The sequence below is a fragment of the Meleagris gallopavo genome, chromosome 1 (assembly GCF_905368555.1).
Source record: "Meleagris gallopavo chromosome 1, MGAL_WU_HG_1.1, whole genome shotgun sequence".
Taxonomy (NCBI): Eukaryota; Metazoa; Chordata; class Aves; order Galliformes; family Phasianidae; genus Meleagris; species Meleagris gallopavo.
The window spans coordinates 105,295,214-105,320,746 of NC_139404.1; the positions used below are offsets into that span (position 1 = coordinate 105,295,214).

The following is a 25,533-nucleotide window of genomic DNA, read 5'->3' on the forward strand; positions in this document are numbered from 1 at the left end:
TCATCTCACATTGTCAAGGCCAAAGAAAGTGGTGAACAGAAGCAAGGAGAGATTCAACATGGAGAAGCCAGTGCAGCACTTCTTTTCTTGAGCACTGTCAACTCAAAGCCTGGTGTTTGTAGAGAAGAGCTCTGTTTATGATGGCAAAATTGTACTCTTAGAAGGCATGCTACTTAAATCATAAACTCTGTTTAAGAGTCTGTGCTTGGGTATTTTTATGTAGTAATGTAGTTCTAATCTGCTCCAAGTTCTTCATGGATTGCATATTATTAAACTTTGTTTTGGGTAGATATAAAGGCTATATGAGAGTAAAGCTAGAGAGAACAAATTAGAAGTTAGAATTAGCAAAAATGTGGAGTTGTGTAAGTGATATGTGTTTAAAACAAAAAAGTGGCTTTCTGTAGTTCTTGGTAACTGATTGTAATGGGAGCCATATGGTAAAATTTCTTGTTTGAGTAAAGAAATCTATCTGTGGTTATAGGAATAAAAACTACTGTGTTGCATTGAAAAGCTTTAAAATTTCTTCTATGTTTATTACTGATGATTATTATGATTATAGACTCTTGGAGAATGTCATACAAATATCTAGAGGCTGTGATTGGGCATTTATTTATTTCTAATAGCGTTTTATTAATTTCAGGCCAGTTCCAACTCCATGGAACTTGTACATACTTTGCACAAAGCCACTGTAATGTACCTCACGCTGCTGAGGGAGACCTCATTAGCTCCATTGCAGAGCCAGGTCTGAGCTGTTCCTAGGAATGTACTTAATGTTATAACCCAGATCCCAGAGGTGGTATGAAATGGCAGGAACAAGCAGTCAATTTTCATCATGTTGTATTGGGGTAGTCTGGCTTATCATTTTTGGTAATTGAATATATAAGTATTCACATGCTATTGGAATTGTTAAGCTTGTTCTTGCATACAGGGAAGTATACTTAGTTGATAGCAGTTCAAATGAACTTTTGAATATTTTGGTGTGAAAGAACATTCTTGCATGGCTTTCACTATGAGAGAGTTGTTCTTTTGGTATTAGTTGCCTGCTGTTCAAAAAGAGATGTCTGTTTCACTGCAAAGTTCCCTAGAAGAAAACAATTGATCTCCTCTTGGTTTCTGTACAATTTGTCTTCTATCACTTTGTGTTTTTCAGTTGTTCTTAAAGAACTGCATTGAGGAATGCAAATTCCCTCCAGAACCAGATGGAGTTTGTCGCTATCAGCATTGCCATGGCCACTCCAAAATCCAAATATTTTTTACAGATCCAGACTTTAAGGTATATTTTAGTTCAAGGGGATTTGGGAAATAAAACTTTGTATCTTCCTGCTTTCAGTCCTTTTCCATATTAGAGAGCTATGAATACAACATTTTATCATATCTTCTGTTAAGTTATGCACTGTTTTCTGTGTTTTTAAAGATGCTAAATTTGTATTATTTTCCACTGCTAGGGTTTTATACGTATGACTTGCTGTCAGCAATGTAGAGTGGAGTTTCATACCAACTGTTGGAAAAAGTTGAAAACTACAAACTACAGTGATAAGAATGACAAGGTAAGAGCTGTATTAGACTAGAAGCATTGTATTTCTTCTTTGTCCAGTCAGTATTACAACATTCTTTTTGTTTGTGATAAGGGAGGTTCTACAGCTACGTATTCTACTCATTTGACAGGAAGAGAGGAAAGAGGATTCTCTTGCTGAATGGCCTAATATGCAAGGATTGGCAAAGCTTGCTTTCATTTACAGAAGAAAAGCATGGATGTGCTTAGCCTGTTTTTCTGGCGTTATTTATGTTCTTCCATGAGAAAATTTATTCCTTGTAAGGTCTTGTTGTTGAAGAAGCAATTTGACATCTATTATATCTGAAGTAATTTTATGGAAGACTATATTGGCAATCAATCTGAAATAAAAGGAAATTCTGGGAGGGTATGAGTACATAAAGTAGTGGTCTTAAAGTTGACTCCTGAAACTGAAGCTGGAGGTGGGCCTTTGCTTTTTGAATAGTAGGTATTTGCCACAGGTCTAGGGCCCTTTTGGTTGGAATTCCTTGCCTAGACAGCTGTGAGTGATTTGCTTTCTTCATCCAGTAGGAGTCTAAATCTATGCTAGCTTTAATTACATCAGTCACCTCAAATAAAGAAGTTCTAATCTGTATGAGAATATAGGATTTGCATGAATTTGCAGGTTTTTGTGTTTATCTTTTTCTCCTGCAGGATTTTCTTCAAGAATTATGTTTCACTCCTGACTGTACAGGCCTTATTTCAAAAATAGTTATTTTCAGTTCTTCTGGTTTGGTGAAATGTGAAGTAAGTAAAAGTTTATAAAAAAATATGAAAAGCTTTAACATATTTACTCTGGTGAAGAAGATAAAGTGAAGATGATAATGTAACTCACAAGTTATATGCAAACTCATCGATAAGAATTATCTTCACTACAGACTCTGAGCATTGCTAGGAACTTAAATTGCCTGCTCTCTTCTTAACTTGCTGCAGTGGACGTTACCTTATTGTTTTGGTTGCAGCTGTCATTGAGGAGTACTAGAGCTGTGTTTTATATTTTATCTGGAAGACATGGAAGGAACTTTATTAGTTTAACTTAGCGTTCGTCTTACTAGATAAAATACTCCTGTTGGGATGAGGTGCTTATCCCCTGCAGTGTCTTGGGGAGATGGGTTCTTCCTTGACCAGCGTTGGTGTGTGAGAAGTAAGAAAAGATACTGTAAAGTTTTCTTCCTGTTTGCTAGTGCAGATAAACAGTATCCAGTACTTTCTGACTTTGTGCTACCGTTCCGCCTGTCTTTTTTGCATGTAAAATCCTATTGCTGTGTGCTGAATTGTAATGTTTGATGAAGATATTTTCATGTAGACCTTCATGAGGCATAGGTAGCTTTCAAGTGTGCATAGTCACTGTGGTAGTATTATTTTTTATTGCTTTCCAAAGCATCAAATTTTGTTGGGTTTCAGGAAAAATCGATGCTGCATTGCAATCCAGATTTAATATGATGTCACTTTTTTGTAGTTTGAACAAAAGATCACAAAACCCAAGGAACCACCAAGAGCCATTATTAAACAGAAATGTTCAAGGTAAGCTCTTTAACATTTAAGAGTGAGCTGAATGAATTTGAGGAAAAGTTTTCTCTAGGATTGAACTTCCTGCCTTTTAAAGAATTGCTAAAACACCACAAATACTTTGGAAAGCTATTCTTGTCCTTTGCCTCTGAAAACATGTATTTGAATGAACTGATTCTGTTTTAATAGAAAATTAAATCAGCTAAAAGGGTGAGTAAAAGTACCTAAGAATCCAATCATAAAATTATTTAAATTAACTTATAAACCTGTAGCTCTGTGCTTTCGTTTTACAGTGTGATCACAGGAGAGAATTGATTGGTATGGCTGAAGAAATTATTGGTAACTCTCCAGTGGTCTTACATTTTAAAAACAATATTTTTATTTTGGTCACTGGAGACTCTTTTCAAACATATAAAATATGTGTTAATACAAAACTAATTTGCCACAGGTCTGTACTGAGGGATACGTTGCCCATTGCACCACAGACTTCCCAGCAATTTCAGCCAGTGGCTTTTGAGTGTAAATGGCTGTAATCATCTTCAAGTCCATCTCGCTCAAACCTGATCTCACTGTGAAATCTGCGTGTGGTGAAATAACACGTTGTTTGGGAAGAGTGTGATTTGTAGGCTCTCTGTGTATGTCCTTCATTTGTAAGATGCTCAACAATTGGAATGCTGAAGGAGTGGGCGTTTGTTACTCCTCGTAGTGGGCTGCGTGTTCTGATTAAAAATACAGTGTTTCAAGTTGAGTGCAGCTGGATTAGAATACCACCTTCATTTTCAGTCTGAGGTTGCAAGTGTTCTATTCTTTCGTTGCTAAGAACTTTGAAGAACTCAGCAAGATTTTAACTGTGTGGAAGAGAAATCTGTCTAGCAAACTTTATCTTGTTGCTTAGAAAGTCTGAATGAAAACTGCATATAATAAAGCTGTGTAATAAGGTTGATGCATGTGCCTTTAATGTAACTGTTTTTATGCTTCTTGTTCAAGTAGAATTATAATTAACAAGCCAAAGGGACAAAGCTGACAAGGAAATCCAAAAGTTAATGTTTGGTGCAAAATATTGAGTAAAAATTAAGAAAAAAAAAAGTTTATTTCAGGTATTTAATCCTAATTCAGATGTTATTAACGAGAGTAAAAATTTCTTCAGGAATTTTGAGGAAAATTTCCCCATTGCATACCTGACTCATGAATGTTTGTGATCTGTTACTAACTTAAGCAAGAAGTAGCTTGACTATATTTATACTCTTCCAAACCATATTTTACAGTAGCATGGAAGTGTATAACTGTTGTAAGACATGGAAAAAATTTACCAAAGGAGTTAGGCACCTTTATCTCAAGTAACACTAGATTCACTGCTTAATTGTTTTTATCAGTTTTAGGAAGTTAAAAAGGAAAGAAGAAAAAAAAATACGAAGAAAACGTGCACAGGAAGATGCACTGAATTCTTCTAAACAGAAAATAGAAGAAAATCAGATGCGAAATGAACAGTCGCAATACCGTAATCGCAGTGGTATGTAGAAGTACAGATTGCTGTGTTAAGATAGCAGAAGATACCATAGGTAATGTTCTGGGTGTCCTAAATCAAACGATAACGGAAGAACAGATTATTAATATTGAGCACGCTTCTCCCACCACCACCCTTGAAGACCTGCACAATCTTCCCTTAGGGACTTGACTTCCCCTTAAGATTATTTTTATTTCAGTTTTGGTTTTAATTTCTAAATAACTTTAAGTTGTTATTGTATGGGCGTTTAAGGTCCTTTTTAAGGAATTTATATTCTTGTTTCTGCAGCAGTAAAGGCTGTAAGAAATTGTGGAATCTCATCAGATTCTCAGAGGACTTTTCGTCCCATACTCAACCAGACTCAGAGTTCTCCAGAGCCTTGCTGCCTGTTAAGTGGCATATCACAGAGGTGCTGCTGGCTCACATCCCGACAGTTTCTCCATATAAACCTCTCATTTGCTGTCTTTTTAGTTTTTTTCTTCTTTAACCATTTTGCTTGAGAGTGGCCCTTCCATTAGCAGTGTAGATTACTATTTTTGTTTCTTGTGGTTTTATAAAATTATGTTCAGATCACTTGTAGGTATTTTTGTTTGTTTTTTTTTAAGTTTAGATATCTACTTTCTTATGGCATATCTTTATTTTTAATCCTTAGATCTGCTGCATAGCATTCAGTTTTGTGTTTATGGGTTGACCTCAGTGATCTTAAAACTTCTAAGAACACAGTACTTGTACTAAAGGTAGAACTCCCTGGTGACTGGAAAAAAGAATGAGATATCACACCTGTCTTTAACAAGGGTAGAAACTATGACCCAGGGGAGCTATCGACCTTGTCAACCTCACCTCATTTCTGGGGAAGGCCACGGAGCAGATTCTCCTGGAAGCTAAACTAAGGCACCTGAGAGAGAGGAAGGTGGCATGGGATAACTAGCATGGCTTCACCAAGGGCAGATCCTGCCTGACCAGACTTATGTTTTTTCATGATGGCATAACTGTGGCAGTGGACAAAGGAAAAAATCAGTGATATAATTTATCTGGACTTCAGTAAGGCCTTTGACAAGGTCACCCATAATATCCTGCTCTCCGAATTGGAGAGATGTGTGTTCAGCGGGTGGACTGTGATGGACAAGGAACTGATAAGGAGACTGTACCCAGAGTGGTGGTCCTGGTCCTCAGTGCCTGGATGGAGATCAGTGAAAAGTGGTGTCCCTCTGGGGTTAGTAATGAGACTGATGTTCTTTAATACCTTCATCAGTGGAATTGAGTGCATCCTCAGCAAGTTTGTGGATGACACCAAGCTGTGTGGTGCAGTGGACACGCCTGAGGAACAGGATGCCATCCAGAGAGACCTAGACAGACTCAAGCAGTGGGCCCAGGAGAACCTCATGAGATTCAACAAATCCAAGTGCAAGGTCTTGCCCATGGGTCATGGCAGCCCCCACTTATCAGCAAAATGGAAGATGTAAGGACAGGGCACAGCCCTGATGAAAAGTACTTGGGAGTATTGGTGAATGGCAAGCAGCAGTGTGCCCTCACTGCCCAGAAAGCCAACCACATCCTGAGCTGTATCCAAAGAAGCGTGGCCAGCAGGGTGAGGGAGGTGATGCTGCCCTTCTGCTCTGCACTGATGAGACCTCAGCTGGAGTACTGCATCCAGATGGGGAGTTCTCAGCACAGGAGAGACATGGAGCTGTTGGAGTGCGTCCAGAGGAGGGACACAAAAATGATCCATCCAGGGGATGGAACACCTCTCCTATGAGGACAGGCTGAGAGAGCTGGGGCTGTTCAGCTTGGAGAGGGGAAGGCTATGGGGCGAACTGAGTCAGCTTTTTGATATCTAAAAGAAGGCTGTAAGAAAGGAAGAGGCAGGCTTTTTAGCAGGATATATCTGTCTTAAGAATTGATGTTTTCAACCGTTTTTAAAAAAAAAAACAAAAAAAAAACAAATAGGAAAAAGAATGAAATCTTCTTGTTTGTTTTTAAATCCCATTGTAGGTTATGCAGCTTATGCTGGTGATCAAGTCCTGCAACGTATCATTCAAAATGCAGAGCAGATAAAAACAGCTGTTCGTGATGCCTCCAAGCTGTTAAAGGAATTACTTTCCTGGTTTGTAATCAGTGAAGAGGATTACACATCATATTGCAAAACTAGCAGTATGTCACATGTTGTGGTGGAACAGCTCATCAGTTACTTGATTCAGGAAGAAAACAGAGTGAAAACAAGGGGTTTTATCCGTGTCCTGAGTGAGCTGGAGGAAGTGGATCCCAAGTTACAGAGGTGGATGAAACACCTTAATGATTTGGGTAAGCTGTGTGTTCATGCAGTAGCACAAGAACTTACCTGCTCATTGTTGTTCAAGCTACAGGTGAAAAAATAATCTCCCTATTTCCCAATTTTGCTTTCTTAAATTTAAAGGGTGAAGTAAAATTTTCTTCTTTTTCATTTACTTGATCATTAGCAGGATTTCTGGAGAAGTAGATACAGCTGTTGATAAGAGCAGCAACATCTCTTATCTCTGCAGAGACAAACTTTCCAGAAGAAGTAAAGCATTTTACTGAATGCGAGGCTTTGAGAGAAAGAAACAATATAGATATATATTTTTTTCTTACATCCTAAATTCCTGAGTAGGCTTAAATGAGAATATTTATCTATTTAATCTGTTTCTGGAAAGTGTATCGTGGTGATTTTTTTTTTTTTTTTGATCATTTGATTTTATCTGATTGTTTAACTTGGAAGAAATTCATTTTCGTATTCTTTGGTATTGTTGCCTTGCTGCGTAGTTTGCTGTTGAAATTATACTTGTATGAAGATAAAAGCTTCTGTTTACTCGCAGAATGGACTTAGGATGCCAAAAACTTCAACAAGGATTCTGTATTCTAGCGTGTCCATGTCCTTCAAAGAATTTGTTCAGATGTATTATACTTCTTGTTGACCGAGAGTATAATTAATATAAAGTTAATTTGCCGCGTTAGCTTTCATTTACAAGATTAAAAAGGTTTTACATAATCCATTTAATCTACCATATATTTAATTTTAGGAACAAACTGTTCTTCTTTCAGGAAGAATATGCCCTTAGAAACAAAACAAACTGTGAGGCTGAAATGAAATGATGGCTTTTTTCTGCTCTTCTAGGGTTGACAGCTACAGTGAACTTTATCCTTCAGTATGGACAATTTTTAAAACATCTTGACTTTTCTATTTTATCTGCACTCTGGAATGAGAAGTATGGTAGTAAATTTGACTATGTGTCAAATAGTTCTGAAAGCAAAGAAATTCTTGACTATTTTTTAAAACCACCTCTAGAAAAAGTTCGTTGTTTTATATGGCTATTAGAAGACAACAGAGAAAATTTTCCATCTCTTCATCAAGCTTTAGATGAATTCTTTAATAAGACAGGTAAGTATGCAAAGGTCTCCATTCTTACAAGCATTGAATCTTGTCTGCTTTTTACACTTCATTTGATATACTCTGTAAAAGCTGAATTGTCTTTAATTGCTAACCTCATACATATGAACTTGTGTGTTCAGTGCTTAAAGTACTATTATAGTCTTAAAAAAAACCAAGGCATTCTGTTGTAGGCTACATTCTGCTGTTTGTATCATGTGCCAGCACGTAAGTCTATGCGTATATGCAGTCCATACAGAATTAGTATTTAATTTTAAGCATAAAGATTCTGTAACAAATCTTTGAGATGTGATACTTCAGTGGTGTTTGATGGAGTATAATAATTATTACTGTGATTGCACAGCTCACAGCTGTGAATTACACTGAATAGTGATATTCCAGTTTGAGTGTGATTTTTTTATTATCCTTTCATAGACAACCCTACCATCATATTAAAGAAGCACCGAAATGAAGATATATTGGTATGTTAACCTAAGTATGCATTCTGATATAAGATCAGAAACAAATAAGTGTTTGGTGTTGAGAAAAATGTGCAAAAACGAATGAGACACTTGCATTTCTTCACTTTTTTATTTAACATCATCCTTTAGACCTGATTAGAGACTTACACTTTGAGGCTTTTTAAAATAGCCTTTGTCCTTTAGTAATGCATTGCATACTCTTTTTCTTCTGTAAGTATAGTATTTGTATAGGATTTTCTCTTCGATTAAACCAACAGGATAGCTTTTAGAGTATGCACATTTCAAGGATGAAGGTGAGAGAGTTACAGTGAAAGCGAGCGAGACTACAGTAATGTGCTACAGTGCCCCTTCTGGATAGGGCAGATATGGTGTATGGGAGTGATGTTCACAGCAGTTTGGTATTAAGTTGAAAAGATCTCTCTAGAAGAAATGTAGAGGAATTGGGAGGAAAAAGAAGGTGTGCCCAGTTTACAGGCAGAGGCTCTTAGTAACTTGCCTGCCTGCATATTTACTATGACTGACATGAAGCATCATTTTTCCTTGAGTGCTTAATTAAAACCTGAAGAATTTCAGGTGCTAACTGTACTGTGTATTTTAGCATCCAAAGCAACACATGAGAGAGTGATGTAACCCAACTTTGCTTTCAGATGTCATTAAGTTGTAAGGATGGAATTAGAAGATCATTCTGCTAAAAAGCGTAGTAAATTTGAAGTGAGATATACTTAGCACTTGTAGTGAACAACTTTTACTGATGCTTTTCAGATTAAACCCAGAACTCTTAAACTATGTATCGTTCTGAATCACTTTTTGGTTAGTATGTTAATTACAATCCTCACTGGCAGGAATATGCCATTTCAGTTAATTATGTGTTTGAAGCACTCTCAGTTAGAACTATTCTAGCCTGCAGATAAATTTATCTATACAAAACCAAGATTTGCTTTTGATACAGAATAAACTTTGCGAGTTATTAATTAATGTAAATGATGATGAGATGTGAAATTCCTTGCTCTTTCATTGGATGAATTAGAAATTCAAGAATTAAATAAAACCTGCTACAATATATTCTATTTCATATTCCTAATTATGTCCTAAAATAAAATGATTTCTAGTACTGTAATTAAATTATTGTTAGTAAAGTTATGTTAATATATAATGAAGTCTTATTAAAAAGTGAAGAGGAATTTGAAGTGACAGAAACTTCTGACAGCTGTTTGTTTTTGTTCCCTCCAAAAATCTGTGTTGCCACAGGTTCGCAGCTGTCTAAATATGCAATTTCAGATATAAGTAGTGAGTAGGCATCCAAACTGCTAAGACAGTACACTGTTCTGTCTATATTCTGTTCAGTGTTCAAGGAGCAAAATGATGAAAAGGAACTAAATGATAAGATTTTGCAAAGCTGTGCTCCTTTTTGTATTGTTCAGATGGGAACATAGGAGGGAGGGACAAGATGGCAATGCATACTTAACCTTGGAAGTCTTCCTGGTCAAACCAGAATCAGAATTTTAATACGAGACTTTTAAATTTATGGACTGATTTTGGAAATGCATCATCATTTTATTATTATTGTTTTACATAATAATTTTATTTATTTCTGTTTCAGACTAATGGTATCAAAGTTAAAAACAAAAGCAGAAAGAAGAACTATAAAGACTCACGGGTCAGTAACTTTATAGCTGCTTACTATGAATGGTTTTCTTTCAGAGTTACTGGAGGTCAGATCTATAAGGGTGGTTTCAGTAAATATGTCGTGGAAGCTCCTTCTTGAAGTGCTTTTTTTCCTCTAGTGGAAATATGTTAAGACTCAGTTAATACTGTTCTAGTTATTTTATTACAGTTTGAATTGGTCAGTATAAAAGATGATTCTGCATGTAAAAAAGAAGTTGTTATTTAGGAAGATTTTGGGTTCTGTGTGGTAGTAACTTCAGTCTGTCCACTGTCCTCACATTTTGATCTTAACTTCCACAGGAGAAATAATCAGTGAATATAAATCACAGACTGCACTATATAATTGATATTTCAGTTCCATTTTACTTGCCAAGGATAAATAGCAAATGTGACAAAGAACTATTTACCAGTCCTCAGGAGATAAACCTGAAGTTTTGTCTCTGTCTGCCTTTCTGATCATTTTTATGGACCCAGACTGAAGTTGCAGGTGCTTAAGTGCTAAGATAAAACTTCATTCAGTATTTTATAGATTTTGCTAGAAACAATATCGAATCCCAAACACAGCATCTCTTGTCCCGCTTTTCTAGAATCTTGCTTTATTGCAGTCATCTTGATTTCCTCTGTGCCCCCAACATCTTATAATTTTGCCCAAATTTCAGGACAAAAATTATGATCCTTTCTTTTTTCTAGGAAGAGATCTCTAAAAATTCAATTGATGTGTTGCAGTAGGCAAAACTGCCGTAAAAGGAAGCTGTGTGTCTTACCAGAACTCAGCAAAAAATCAAGCACGTCTAGATTTAGATGAAACCTGTAAATAAAAATTAAAAAAGATAGGTTGGACTGTTGGAATACTGCAGTATGATATGTTTTAAGTAAGCTCTGAAGAAGCTAATAATTTAAAATAAAGAGGCTTCTCGATGTGGCTTAATGCAGATAATTGTACTTGAGTGTTTTGCCATTCAATGTCTCGCGTCTGAACACAATAAAATTACAGAACAAGGTTCTGTGTAAGCAAGTTACTCATGCTCTTTACATTGGATCATTTTCCAAGATGAAAAGTAATAATTTGTTTTTAATTAGTCTGTTTTAGTATTATCCAGTGGAGTTAGTACAGCACCACAAGAAGAAAATACGTTTATAGAAGAAAATACATTGTAAGTATCATCACGCATCATTTACTTTTGTTGCCCAAGCTCCAAAGTACTTTGCAGGTACCAGAGAAGACAGGCTTAGAAACACCTTAGAAAGTCTGGGTTCATATCTCAGTCTTTCATGAAATGACCTTCATTTGAGCTTCCAGAGAGCCATTACTTTTCTGCTTCTGGGACAGGTATGATGGATACTAGAGTTTTTAAGATGTTAGTGATCTAAGAGGTAATCAAATAATGAGCAGGTCACATCCCAGTAAGGCTTCTAGGCTGAAAGCTAGTCTTTCATGTAACTTCTTATCTTCTTTCTGTTCCACTTTATTGTAGAAAGAAATTAATTGATAAATTTGTCAGATGATGAGCAGCTGCTAGGAGACAGCTAAGCTTCATTACCATTAGTTACTGTTAGTTACTGGTTATTCTCAATTTAAGAAGTTTACCAGTTCACTTGTTAGAAAATGTTTGCTACTGGGATATTTCTTAGCATCTGTGTAGCTGCTATGTGGTAATACTCTTCTCAGTGTATGTGAAGAATGTCATTATTTTCAGAGACATTGAGTCTCTTTTTTTTTTTTTTTTTTTTTATAGACTCTGTAGAGATTTTACATATTATGAACCGTGTATAATCCCAGAATATCTTCGGGGGCAACTAGAGGAATTTGAAGCTGTGTATGACATTTCAAACAGTAACAGCTATCAAAGACTGGATGCTAATCTAAATCAAACCTGTGAAAGTTTATATGAGTACGTATGCGTTTCTGTGGTTAGCAGTTTAAAAGTTTTACTATTTCAGCTTAAATGCATATAAATTCTGTATCTTTATGTTAGAGAATTAATGCTACAGTATTCCAAGAAATATCTTGTGGATGGAAGTAATCAGAATTAAGTATCTTTGATGCCTACTGTAGAACTGATTGATGATTACAAACACGAAAACTCCATAATTTTGGATGAGTGCAGAAAAATTGAGGCCTTGAACTCAAACTTGTGAATCTGCTTGTAAGGAATAAAGGAAGTCTGTCAAATGACAGGCTGCAGTTTAACTTTGAACCAGTGAGCAGGACAACATTTCTGACACCTGAAGGTGGAATTCAACTGTTCGTTTCATCAATACTCATTGTAGACGTTTCTAAATGAGAAAATTATGGCATATAACAACATAGAAAATATATCTTGATGCAATTTACTAACAGCATATTTTATACGTACCTGTCATCTGATGGCAACAAACATATTTTCCTTAGACTTCACTTTCTTTCTTTGTTCCTTTCAATTCTCATTTAACTGGTATGTAGATTTCATGCAGTAACGTCTCACGTAAATAACAGGCTTTTTGGAGGCAGCAGTATTAGATGCAGCATCCTACTAAATAACATAATTGGATAAGGTCCAGAATTAAGTCCTGATGGTACATAAAGATATGTAGTATACTTTCAGGTGGTTGCAGGTTTCTGAGTAAGACGTGAAGAAGCACCAGTATTACAGACAATTTTTATGCTTAGATAGTACACCATCTTCCAAATGATAGTTCTTCAGTAGTGCTGAAGACTTATTGCTTTTTATTTTACTGTGTAAATACATGTGAAATAGAACTTGAGAATTGTATGAGAAATTGTTAACGAGCAATTACATCTTTTTCTTTTTTAAAGCTATTTCTCTCAAATATTGGAAGAGCATGGCCCAATGGAATTAAATAATAAGTTACTAGTTGGGGAATATGAACATTTCCCTGAAGAAGCTCGGAAGATTGTAGAAGATGAGGGTGGTTTGAAATCTTTTCTTCTGAAATCCCATCGTTTTGTTATGGTGGATAATTTTATTAGCTTAAGGCATGATGTTCTTATTAAAGAAAATAAAAACAGAGATGAGACTGAAAAGAATGAAGAAGGAAATTATATTGTCTGTGATGTGCAAGAAAATTATTTCCAGAACAAGATACAGTTAAATCCAGCTGCTAAGGAATTCAAACCACTGTCTTATCCTAAACAACCTCATATATCAACATCTACTGACATACCATTAGAAAGCTGTGAGACTCCACAATATTTGCCCTATTCTTTGCCTGCTTCGTGGCAATCAATGCTTAGTCAGGATATTGATCCTGTTGAGAATATGCCTTATTTGTCAAAAGTTTTATTTTATCAAGATATTCAGAATCAAAGCAGATTTTTGCCTCAGACTTCCTGGGGTTATCAGTGTGAAAGAACATCTCCAGTGACTTCTCCAGAGCCTCTCCTGTCAAATGGTGCCAAGCAACCTGGGTATATTTATGCTGATGGTGTCGCTCATCAGGATAATGATGAATTAGCAACTTCAGACAGAAAATATGTCAGCAGCAGCATTGTACCAGCTGAAATAGAAACATTCAGAGACCCGCCGTGCCTGGTGGAGAACTCCAGTAGCGCATTTTATGAAGAAAGTTTTGCTGTTGCAAATAGTACAAATGAAGCTGAATGTGATATACAGGTGATTAAGAAGGAAAAAGAAAGCAGAGGTATATGTGTAATGAAAAACAATCCACATACAAGGATGGTGGCTGTTCAGGTAAGAGATTAAAATGGAACGCTCTTTTAAAAGCTTGCAAGTGACAAAAGATGGTGTTGAAATCTTGTTTCTGCAGCTGTGGAAGGTGCAGCTCCTTTTGGGATGATTTCTTTATGACTTCCTGAAGGGTCAATTGTTTTATTGTGTTTCAAGAGCAATAATACTTCAAACTACCCAAATACAAGGGGTATTGTATAATAGTATTTAGTGTTCTCTAGTACTTTTTTTTTTGTTACAGAATGCACTTTGTATGCACTTTGTGACAGGGTTCCAGTGTTACAGGTATGGCAGTTTCTTACATCCGTTCCTATGGTAGATTATCCAGCATGCTAGAAGAATGATTGTAGAGAAGTTCCTCATCTTAATTTGTTTCTTATTACTAAGGAAAGAATAACTTTTTATAGCTGTGAGACAGTCATCTCTTTTTTTTCCTTTTAAATTATGAAAGTGTTAACGTGTTTCATTGTTACCCTTATTTTTTTTTTCCCAGACTTGATTTGTTTGCACTTACTAACTTGAAATCTTTCCCAAGCAGTTCTGGCTTGGCAAATGAATTCAGTTACTTGGCTAGCAGGGCTTTTAAATTGGAATTTCTTTTTAGTTTTTGAGCGCATTTAACAAACTGTCAACAGAAGACAACAACAGTTTTCAATTTAGTGAATTCTGGTTAGCAGAGTTTGAAAGATCAGAATGCAACGGATATGTTTGTGGAAGTGTGCTATGGCAAAGCATTTGCCATTATTTGTCTGTGATTTTAATGGCATATTAATATTGTAACATAAACTGAATCTTCAGTATATTGCATGATTAAATTTTAAACTTCAATTCTTTCAGTAAGTCCTTAACGAGGGATGTTAGAAGAAAACAAGCACGAATTCCAAAGGTCATTGAGTTTAGTTGCTTTTGAGGAGTTGCATTTGTGTCATAGATCATGAGCAACAAAACACAGCTGCTCCGTGAGCAGCCAGACACTGGATTTGCCAGTCTTAAGAATACAAATAGTGAATGTGCCTAGATGGAGCACAGCTGTGTTTGAAGACTGTAAGAATTGTCCCCAGTATAATGCTTCAGTCAATTAAAATTGGGAAAGAGTAGGGGAAAAAAGTACTATTATATATAGCTTCAAGTCCATTTTGGGAATATATGCATAATTTCCTGTTACGTTGTAGGCTAACCTATTTCATAATGTAGTTAGATTCGTAAAATTGTTGGTTAGATATAAAAGCTCCAGAACAGAGCTGGCAGAGTAGTTGTATGTGTAAACAGGAGATTTTTCTAATCAGTTAATGATTGTTTGTATTCTAGGTGAATAATGAAGTAACTGATAGGGAAACTAATACTTTGCCTTTTCATCCATTTGAGAAGCAACAAGTAAGTTACCTGTATATTTATTTCTACATATTTCTACATATTTCTAGAAGAAGTTTAAAGGAGTGTCCAAGTTCATAGTAGCATGAAGATAAAGGCTCTCTGGAAATGCGATGTTCTAAAAGATACTTTTGATTCAGGGTTATTTTCTTTTGTTTGTGTTGGGCTGCAATCTGTAATGTCCTTACAAACTTCACTTAGGCCCATAAAAGGGAGGCTTTGGAGCTGTGTACTGTAGCCATTCAGATGTTGGACTATATTCTAGGGAAATTTCCTCTAAAAAAATCTTGAAGTTTGATTTAAGTTGGAAGATTTAGACTGAGACATCTCAGGCTGATAATAATGGCAACCTTACGTGTCTGTCAGAATAAGAAAATATGATCTTCAGGCTCTTCGTATTCCAGTCTTTTCAGACATGGATATTCATTTCTGTTATACTGATTTCTCTGTCCCAAAGAAACAAAAGCAAAACCACCACAAAACTCCCAAACAAAACAACAACAAAAACACACCAAAAAATGCTCGTAGTCTTGAATATCAGCTGACTGTCATGAGTGTTTGTGCTCTGTGCGTAGTAGATTCTGATTTACTTTCTATAACTAATTTATTTTCAGGGAGATATTCTACGTATGGAAAAAGAGCATCAAGTATTAAAAGAACAACTTAAAGAAGCACAGGAAAAATATGAACAATTACAAAACCGGAGCTCAGAGGAAATCAGTGTTTTAGAAGAGCTGATAAAGACGACTGTTCAAGAGAAAGGGGTAACACTTTTATCTATGCAACAGTGGGGTTAGCAAATATAAACTGCAGTGGCTGACAATATTGGTTGTGATGGGTCAACACTATTTTTTGAAACTTGAATGATGGTCCTCATAGCTTTGAAGTCTTACTCAGCAGATCTGAAAATTGTTGTGTATTGTCTTAAGAACACACTTAAATGAACATAGAAAATTGGTTGCATCCATCTAGTGGATAGGTACTGGTTCTTATTCTAAAGAATAAAAAAAGCACTGTGTTGTTGACACTTTCACTCTTCTTGAGGAGAAGGACTTTCAGTGTTTAATTTGTTAGGAAGTCTAACAGACTTGTTTCTTTGAAAATATCTGGGAGTAAGGGTAGTTTCCAGAAATCACCATCAGCTTGTTTGCACTTTGACTGGATTGATTTTATCGTTAAAGCTGAGTATGCTACAAAGTGTTCATTTGTCTGCATTTAAAGGGAGTTTTTCATTTAAATAAATCAGGTTAGCCAAAGCCATTCTTTCCATCTCCTCTCATTATTCTTTAATAAAAGAGATCATCTATTTTCACCCCCCTGCCATGGGCAGGGCTGCCCCCCACCAGCTCAGGCTGCCCAGGACCCCATCCAATCTGGCCTTGGGCACCTCTAGGGATGAGGCACCAGAGCTTCTCTGGGCAGCTGTGCCAGTGCCTCACCGCCCTCTGAAGAAAGAATTTCTTCCTAATACTGAATTTAAATTTCCAGTCTCTTAGTTTAAAGCCATTTTCTTTATCCTAACACTACGACTGTGGTAAAAAATCTCTCTCCATCTTTCCTATAAGCACTCTGTGTATTGAAAAGGTTGTAAGATCTCCCTGGAGCCTTCTCTTCTCCAGGCTGCACAAGCCAGCTGCCTTCAATCTTTCTCCATAGGAGAGGTGCTCCAGTCCTCTGGTCATCTTCGTGTCCTGCTCTTAACCCACTCCAACTTTTTCTTGAGCTGGGGGCCTCAGGCCTGGATGCAGTACTCCACGTGGGACCTCATAAGGGCAGAGTAGAGGGAGACAATCTTGTGCTAAATACCTGACCTAAAAGTAAATTGAGGCTGTCACTGTAAATTTCAGTGGCATTTCTTTTGATCATGTGTCAGCAATCTGCTCTAACTTGCATTTTAATAGAATACTGTTTGCAGAAATGTTTTCTTATTTTCTGCTTTTAGATATTTAAGAAAGAAGTGGAGTGGCTTCATCAAGCTTTAGAAATAAAAGTAAAAAAATGGCAACAGGAGAAAAAGGAAAATCAAGAGAACTTAAAAGCAATGAGGAACACAGCCAAAAAGCATGTGGATACCAATGATAGGTACCATTTTTGAACACAGAATTACATTATTGTCCTTTTGCTTGATTTTTTTTTCCCCAAAAGCAGCAGTACATACAGCTGTTTCTAATAGACTGTGATAAATTTCATATTCACTGATTCTTTGATGTGTGCAGAATGAAAACTCCAAACTTCTTGCTCTGATAAGTAAGTTAAATGCAGCTTTTGGATTAGAGGTGCTGTCAGTTGGATATAGTTACTTAACCTAGTAAATACTAAATAACCTAATAAATACTACTTCTTCACTACTTAGAATCTTCCAGTTTTCCAGCCTTCTTTAGATGTGCACTGCTTTGTTACTTTTCTCCTTCATGACTTAACATTGTTTCCTCACTGTGCTCTGCTTTTGCTGTATGATTGGTCTTAAATTTTCAATTCATTTCAGTTTTCATGTCTTGATCCTCCTCAGTCAACCCGACTAAACTCTGATCTGCGTCTTTCTTTCACTCTTTTTATCTGTTCTGCCACTTGGCATATCTGAAGGTTATTTTGGGATGCACATTTCCTTCCTTTCTAGGCTTATTGTTTCTTTCTCAGCTTGAAGTAAAACTGCAAGAACCACATAGCTGCATGTATCTGTTCTGTTTTTTACCTGTTCTTGACCCTATAACAGAAGTCTTTAGAGCCTCCCATGGAACTTAGATAAGTAATGTCTTACCACAGTCCTGTGTGCAGCAAACCCAGGTATTCTCCTGGCAAGTAGTTCTCCTGGCTCTGAAGGAATGTGAACCAGCTTCATTCAGCCTTCTACCACAGTCTCAGAAGTCACACAGAATCATAAATTTGCTCGGGTTGGAACAGACCTTAAAGATCATCAGGTCCAACCATGACCTAACCATACTACCCTAACTCTAACAACCCTCTGCTAAATCACGTCCCTGAGTACCACATCCAAATGGGTTTTAAACACATCCAGGGATGGTGACTCAACCACCTCCCTGGGGAGCCTATTCCAGTGCTTAACAGTCCTTATTCTGTGTGATTTGATGTAGCTTTTCCCAAAACATTTTAAGCACTGCAGAAGTCTTAAGTAACTTTATCATTGGCTGTATAGCCAGGTAGAAGCTTTTTCATAGTAACTGTGTGTGTGAAATATGAATGTCTACTTTAGTTTTGGTGGTTTTTTTTTGTTTTTGTTTGTTTGTTTTTTTTTTTTTTTTTTTTGCAAATTCAGGTAAGCATTTACAACAGTTGCCAGATAACTGATGAAGCTGACTTAATTAGCAAGTTTGTCAATCCCTTCTGTGTTTTTAATATTCTGTCAGTTTTACAGACTTGAGAAGACTTCTGTCATAGAATACTATTGTATTATCTTTAATATGCATAGCTTGGGCCAAATCCTTCTTGAATAATTATCAGCTAGCACTTACATTGCTTCTTAATTAGGAGTACATTTTAAGTGCACTTAGAGTATTAATGTATAAGATGTACAGATTGTCACTGCTGCATATTTGTCACTCTGGTTATAGAGGGACATGTATTTGCTAGAGAACATTTTCCAAAACAAGCTTAATGAATATTTGATTACTCTAGGTATTCAAGGACCATTGATGAGAAGGAGAAGCAGTATAACACATGTTTGAATACATATCTTGAGACCAGGTAAAACTCTTGTACCTCTCAGCAATGTTTATATTTTTCTATTGGCTTTTCATTATTGGAGTTGTCTGTTTCACTCTGGGCGAAATATGAGAAAAAAAATAAGCACTTCAGCTTATATCTCTTATTCTCAGCTGGTTTATTTCTATTTACCATGAGTAAATATTATTTTCTTTTTGATATTCAGAATCATAGAATTATTAAGGTCGGAAAAGACCTCTAAGGTCACCTTGTCCAACCATCAGCCCATCCCTACCATGCCCACTGACCATGTCTCTCAGTGTCATATCTCCATGTTTCCTGAACACCTCCAGGAATGGTGGCTTTACAGTAATTAAAAGCTGTCTTTCCAAAATCGTGTCAGATATTTCCCTTGATAATATGATCCTTTATTTTAGAACCCCTTAGAATTTGGGTGCACTACATACATACTACGTATCTAAATTTGTAGTTCTAAATATACATAGTTATCTAAACACTTCATAAAAGTTGCTGGAATTCAGGGTTTAAATTATAGATACATTTTTAATATATGTGAACAGATTCAGAACAATAAAACTTACATGACTGTAGTAGTCAAGCTCCTGTAAACTTATTACGTTGCACAGTGAAATTTAGTTCAGAAATCCCAAAGTTTATGTCCATCAAGCCAGCAGTACAGCTGCAAGAACGTCATAATATGCCAGACGCAACATGTACATGAGTGCAGAGTAATTGTTCTGAGGAAGGGAGAAATAATAGCCATAGAAAACTTCTAAAATGTCATCAATTTTAAATACTGCTGTGTTATTCAATTTTTTTTAACCTTTTTTTGTTTTGCAGTAATAAATTTGCTAATGAGAAAGTAAAACTGGAAGAACTTATTAAGAAGAGTCAAGATGACTTCAAGGAGCATGAGAAAAGAGCTATTAAAGCAGAGGTACAAACAAAAAAGCCCTGAAACACTTCTGTTACAGTCTGGATCACTTGCACTGATGGATGGGGAAGATGAGTGGTGAAGTCTTATTTAACAATTTCCCTTTAAATAGCACCTAAGACATTTTATGAGAATACATTAAAAGTTTTAATTGAATATTGACAACTGCTGTTCATTATGTTATCCTGCAGAATTTTGCAGGTCATCAGTATGTTATTATTGGCCAGTATTATAACTGTACAGAATTTGGGGCTTCTGGTATTGCCTTAAACAACATTTAGCTAATATTTCAGTTTCATACTTGGCCCTGTTATGAAGACATTTCATTAGTGAGTATTATAGGAAAATAGGATTTCCTTTGCAAAAATAAGTCATACTTAGGGAGTGTATGGCTACTTCATAATCTGACAGTCAGAATGCAATTTGGTTATTTCACTGAAAGGAGGTGTTTACTGATAAACATCAGCACTTTTGCCAAAATAGCATTTAATGCGGGAAAGACTTCTAATACACCATATGACATACAATTCTTTCTTCGTAGAAAAGGTTTGAAAAGTTGTACCTGCAGTGAGATTTTATGCAAAGATTAGATTGTTGATCCATGTTGGTCTTCCACCGTACAGCATTTAAAAGGATGCATTAAACACTTAAAATGTATATATGTGTGTGTGTATACACAAACACATGCATTTTTAAGTTGCAAATGGAAGGAACATCTCTGCACGCATTCTGCAGTCAGTTGAAATGAATATAACCTACTTAACTTCTCAGAGGCCTGCCAATGCCCTTGATTCTAATTTGGTGTTCTGTTGTGAGTGTATGTTGTACGCTGTATCATCAAACTGTTGTTTAAGAGGATACAGGCTTTATTCGTTGGTGTTAGCAATGCTTTTGTTGCACTTCTTTAAAAGCTGTTATTTTGTTACAGATATCAGTACTCAAAAACTGGAAAGAAAGTGAATTATGCAAACTGAATGGCATAGTTTCCAAAGCAGAAGCAAATCTCAAGATGTTGAAGTCACTAAGCAGGTATGGAGAGTTTACACTAGTAATTTCAGTACTACTTCTTGTTAAACAAAAGCAATTACTGGATGTTTAATCATGATCGTTTTAACTAGACGAGTCAGTTTTGCTCAGAAAGTGATGCTATCCTGAAATATCCACAGTCATTAAATGCAACTTTCCTGAAGCTGGTTTTCTATTTTGGGCTTAAATTACCAACATGTGAGCAGCAAACTTCTCTTCTAATTCTCTCATAGAAGATGAGGCTACTGGGAACGTTCCAGTTACTGCTATCCAGTAGCACTGGAAGAGGGCTGCAATGTAAATAAAGAAGTGATGAAACAAAACAGCTGGGCATTTGGCAAGAGTCAAGGAATTAATATTTTAAAAACATACGCTGTGTTCCATCTCCCTGTCTAGGTTGCCCCAAAATATTATTTTACATTTGAGGAGTCTACTTCTAAGATTGGATAGGATATAGGTGCAAGTAATTTAAGTGACGTTAGCTTAAAACAGCTATAAGTCTTTAACTGTGACTAAAGTTGTTAAAGTATGGTCATAAAAATGATTAAATAGTTCGGTTGGAGGGGACCAATCAAAGAGCTGTCAAAGTTAACCAGGAGTTAAAACTTGTTACTGAAGGCATTGTCCAAATGCCTCTTGATTACTGACAGACACGGGGCATCGGTCACCTCTCTTGGAAACCTGTCCCAGTGTTCAACCACCCTCACATAAAGAAATTTTTCCTAATGCCCACTCTGAACCTCCCATGGTACAGCTTTGTGCCATCATCAGTGTTGTTCCCTATCATCAGTGACCAAAGAGAAGAGCCTAGCACTTCCCTCTCTGCATCCTGTCCTCAGAAACCTGCTGAGAGGAACAGTTGCCTCTCAGCCTTCTTTTCTGCAAAGTAGACAGATTAATGGGAATGTTGGAGTTTAACTGAAAATTTTCATTATTTCAGCAGCTCAGCTTCATCACTTCCTGACTTAAAGTCACAGATTAATTATTGGGAAGTATTTATTTCAAATATAAAGAAACAAATGGAGAAAGTAAAGGTAAGTCTTAAGTTCTCTTAACTAGGGATAAGTTGAATTTTGGAAATTAAAACAGAATATATAACTTAATAATTTTGCATTCCTTTGCTAAAACACCAATGTCTTCTCCGCAGGCCAATCTGTGTTTCTTTTAATGATGAAAGAAAGTTTTGATTATAAGGCCTGATGATATGCTTAAGTTGCAATGAATATCTTCCATTTTGGAAAGGCAAAATGCTTTCCTTTGCACACGTTGTTCAAGATTATTGAATTCCAGGTTGACAAGTCTACCAGTTCTTTTGTATTTTTTGAACTTTAAAGTCCATGCAGCTTTTCAAAAAATGATAAAATTGGCTTTTAAAAAGGGAAGTTGTATGGAACATCTTGGCTAAGTTTTAAAAGCTAGATGTTTCACAAATATTTTCAGACATTAATGCAAGTACTTCCATAGAGATTAATGTTACTGTAGGAGATGGCAGTCTTATTGTAGTCACGTGAAAGGCCTGCTGCCTTTTACTGTTTGAACTACCGGAAGAGCTTTATTTAATGCTGATTTGGAGAGGAATTTGTTTTCTTTCCTCAGGTTGGGTATGAAGAAAAAATTGAGAAGGTGAAAAATGGTGTTCGAAACTGCCTTACCAAAATAGAAGCTGTGGATCTTTCATCTCTTCCCAGTGTCTTAGTATGTATCTTACGTGTTATAGCAGTATGTGCCGAAATTCTGAAAAGAAATTCTGTAAGTTTGCATCAGCATGGCTGTCCCTTACAGAACATGTACATGGAGAACTTGAACAGATAGCCTTGAATTCAAAGCAGTATAGCCATTTATGGAAATTAATCTGCAATGGCTACATCCCAGATAAATGCTATTAAAAGCACTTTCTTATAGGTCAGCATTTCCACAAATGCTTTGCTCAAATCATGTCAGTCAGTTCCAAACAATGTGTGATAGTTTCTGGTGCCAGGAATAAAGTCAGTGTAAGTCAGTACTCGTTTAATTCCTTATCAGCATGGCTTGGGGAGATGCACGACCATGCCGAAGTAGTCAAGCTAGCTGCAGGGATGATGCCAGCAGCCTGACTGCTGCCGTTCACTGAAGTAAAATTGAAACCTGGACACAGAGCTGATGCCCAGTCATGAAGGCAAATAGCATGCGTGAGTTACTGCACCTTGGGATAGTTCGGAGAAAAGCAAAAAGGGTTCAGTCATCCTTTAGAATAGGGGAATTAAGTGCTAAGTAAAATGTATTCCTGGCACATGCAAAAATGAAATCCTCAAACACACCACAGATGCCACAAAAGAAACCTTCTTTAAAATATGTATTCTCTGCATAAAGTCATGTTTTTTTCTTTCCTTTGTTTTTGGTGTAATTTCGACCCAAGGCTTTGTTCCAAAACTGTAGTATACTATGGTTATCACTACAGTTTTTCTGGACTCATACTCTCTTAAATTTTCTGGCATACCTTTTATTCCCCACTAAGGTTTAGGTCTCTCCTCCTTACTGGCACAGGACTCTTAAGAATTTGTAGATATTCTTAGTTATCCTCTTTAGGTTACCATCACTTTAGAAGTTTGGAAATAGAGTGATTTTTGTTCCACTTGTTATGCATTTGGCACCTGCTTTTACTGTAGTGAGGGAGGAGTAACTTCTTAGAAAATGTATCTGTGGTTCTTTCAGTATCAGGGAGACCTTAAGAGGCAAATACTGAATCCAAATGAAAGAGGCTTGATAAAAATGGTCGCTGTCCTTGACTGCTTAATTTCATCTGTAATTCTTAGCATTTTTTAATAAAGTGGTATAAGAAACATAATTTGATAAACAAATCTGTAAGAATCAACAAAACTAAACCTAAAGCCATGTTCTAAAGAATGTGAAAATTTATGAATGTTCAAATCAGCCTGTTGTACTGGGTAGTGATTTAGGTCAGGTTATCTCTACGTATCTCTGTTGGCAAAGCTAGAAGTTGGTTATATGCAGATTGAAAAAAAAAAAAAAAAAAAAAAAAAAAAAAGCACATTCTCAAGCAAATACTCAGTTGGCCTTTTTGTAGACTGTTGCTTTGTTCCAAAATGTACTCCCATTTGTTTCTTCTCATTTTAAGGAATCACAGAATGGCTGGGGTTGGAAGGAACCTCAAAGATCATCTAGTTCCAACCCCCTGCCATGAGCAGGGTCGCCAACCACTAAATCAGACACTAGATCTGGCTGCCCGTGGCCCCATCCAACCTGTCTTGTGCATGTTAGATGGCAGCCTTCTTGGAGCAGCCAAGTTCTGAAACAACGGGAGTAGTCATGGAATCACCAAGGGTGAAAAAGACCTACAGAATCATCCAGTCCAACTGTCCACATATCACCAAAAGTTCTCCCTAGTTCTTTCCATTTATGGAAGACAGTTGTTACTTCAAAGAGAAGTTTTATTGGATCACGTGAACTCCAAGGTTCTCGACATGGTGCCTTTAGCTGATGTTGTTTGTTTTTAAAGTAAATAAGTGAATAAATATTGCACTGGGTTATATATTGTTTATATTGCCAATTAAAAGCAGTAAATGTATTTTCAAATTGATGGCACTTGTGTTAAAGCAGTGATTCTCCCACCAACATCAAACTATACTTCAAAAACCACAGCTGACCAGCAGCATTCACTCCTTAGTAAACCCAAAATACATAAAAGTAGCACATTGAATGCTGCTCTTTTTAATCCTGCTTCAAGCCAGTTGTCTATGTGCAGTACAGAAGAAAGGGCACTTTTGTATGGTATTTTCACGTAGGCAGAAAAGTTCAGATATGACCTTCCAGTTCCTCATCGTGACCAAAACGTAGCGCAGTTCATGCTGCAAATGCTCAAGAGCTCTGCTCAGTTTATTTTAATTAGTTTTTCTTGTGGAATCTGTTTATTCTGTAGAGAACGCAAAGCAGACCTGCTGTCAGTGATCCAGCCCTTGTCCTGTACTCCTCTGCATCTGCACACCCTACTTTACTTCCTGCAGTTTCAAGCTCTGAAGATCAAGGTCCAACAACTGCTTCACTTAATACCCAGGCTGGAGTTAAGCCTGCAAATGCAAATTCTAAGGTTTGCTCTGCAAGTGATGGATCAGTGAAAACAAACTCCAAAGCTTGGACCGGATCATACGCTGATAAAGTTTCGCTAACTTCTATGTCGAAGGTTTCAGGAAGTAGTACTCAGAATATAAAGCCAAACCAAACCCACCAAGATGATTCAGCTACACAGATGAAGCCCTCTTCAAACAACACATTTGAAAATATTATTGCTCATCTACAAACTATATTTCCAGGCTACAGCAGGTATTTTTTTAATGCGTGTAATGCTCTATTTGGTAACTGAAATTCTAAAGTATCACGGATCAAGGTAGTAGAATAAGGATGGATAGATAGAACAAAAAGAATTGATTTCTTACCGAATACTCCTTTTTCACAAAAAAAATAATGTTATGTTTTTTCCCTTGTTCTCTGCGATACTCCTTATCAGAATTGACCTACAGTGTTGACTTAATGTTCTCAATTAGAGCTGCCAGCAAATAGAAGTAGCGTTATTTTATTTTAATGAATACAATAGCTAGATCCTAGTTGTTGAGAGGTGTTAGAAGTAGGTGCTTGCTGCAGTTCTGTTGAGAGGTTAGGATCTTTTACAGGCTCTTCTGCTATGAGTCAGACATGGAAACTACAGTGTTTCCTAATATGCCTATAGTAGCTGTAGTGTTACCCA

The 25,533-nt window shown here is 36.5% G+C and overlaps 1 protein-coding gene across 5 annotated transcripts in view; it reads left to right on the plus strand.

Moving 5' to 3' along the window:
• TTC3 (tetratricopeptide repeat domain 3) overlaps positions 1–25,533 on the plus strand; it is a 61,568-nt gene that overhangs the window by 33,296 nt on the left and 2,739 nt on the right. For 4 of the 5 annotated variants that reach the window (XM_085242889.1, XM_085242898.1, XM_085242875.1 and 1 more), the window contains 21 exons: positions 1,151–1,273; positions 1,446–1,547; positions 2,207–2,299; positions 3,012–3,076; positions 4,435–4,571; positions 6,558–6,866; positions 7,696–7,959; positions 8,383–8,429; positions 10,030–10,086; positions 11,175–11,248; positions 11,831–11,986; positions 12,892–13,786; positions 15,092–15,157; positions 15,769–15,918; positions 17,097–17,236; positions 18,788–18,856; positions 19,676–19,772; positions 20,698–20,798; positions 21,736–21,829; positions 22,392–22,490; positions 24,712–25,112. In XM_085242889.1, coding sequence (XP_085099015.1) covers positions 1,151–1,273; positions 1,446–1,547; positions 2,207–2,299; positions 3,012–3,076; positions 4,435–4,571; positions 6,558–6,866; positions 7,696–7,959; positions 8,383–8,429; positions 10,030–10,086; positions 11,175–11,248; positions 11,831–11,986; positions 12,892–13,786; positions 15,092–15,157; positions 15,769–15,918; positions 17,097–17,236; positions 18,788–18,856; positions 19,676–19,772; positions 20,698–20,798; positions 21,736–21,829; positions 22,392–22,490; positions 24,712–25,112 — 3,539 coding nt within the window. The remainder of the gene's footprint in view (positions 1–1,150; positions 1,274–1,445; positions 1,548–2,206; positions 2,300–3,011; positions 3,077–4,434; positions 4,572–6,557; positions 6,867–7,695; positions 7,960–8,382; positions 8,430–10,029; positions 10,087–11,174; positions 11,249–11,830; positions 11,987–12,891; positions 13,787–15,091; positions 15,158–15,768; positions 15,919–17,096; positions 17,237–18,787; positions 18,857–19,675; positions 19,773–20,697; positions 20,799–21,735; positions 21,830–22,391; positions 22,491–24,711; positions 25,113–25,533) is intronic. The other variant, XM_085242882.1, reaches the window with a different exon arrangement.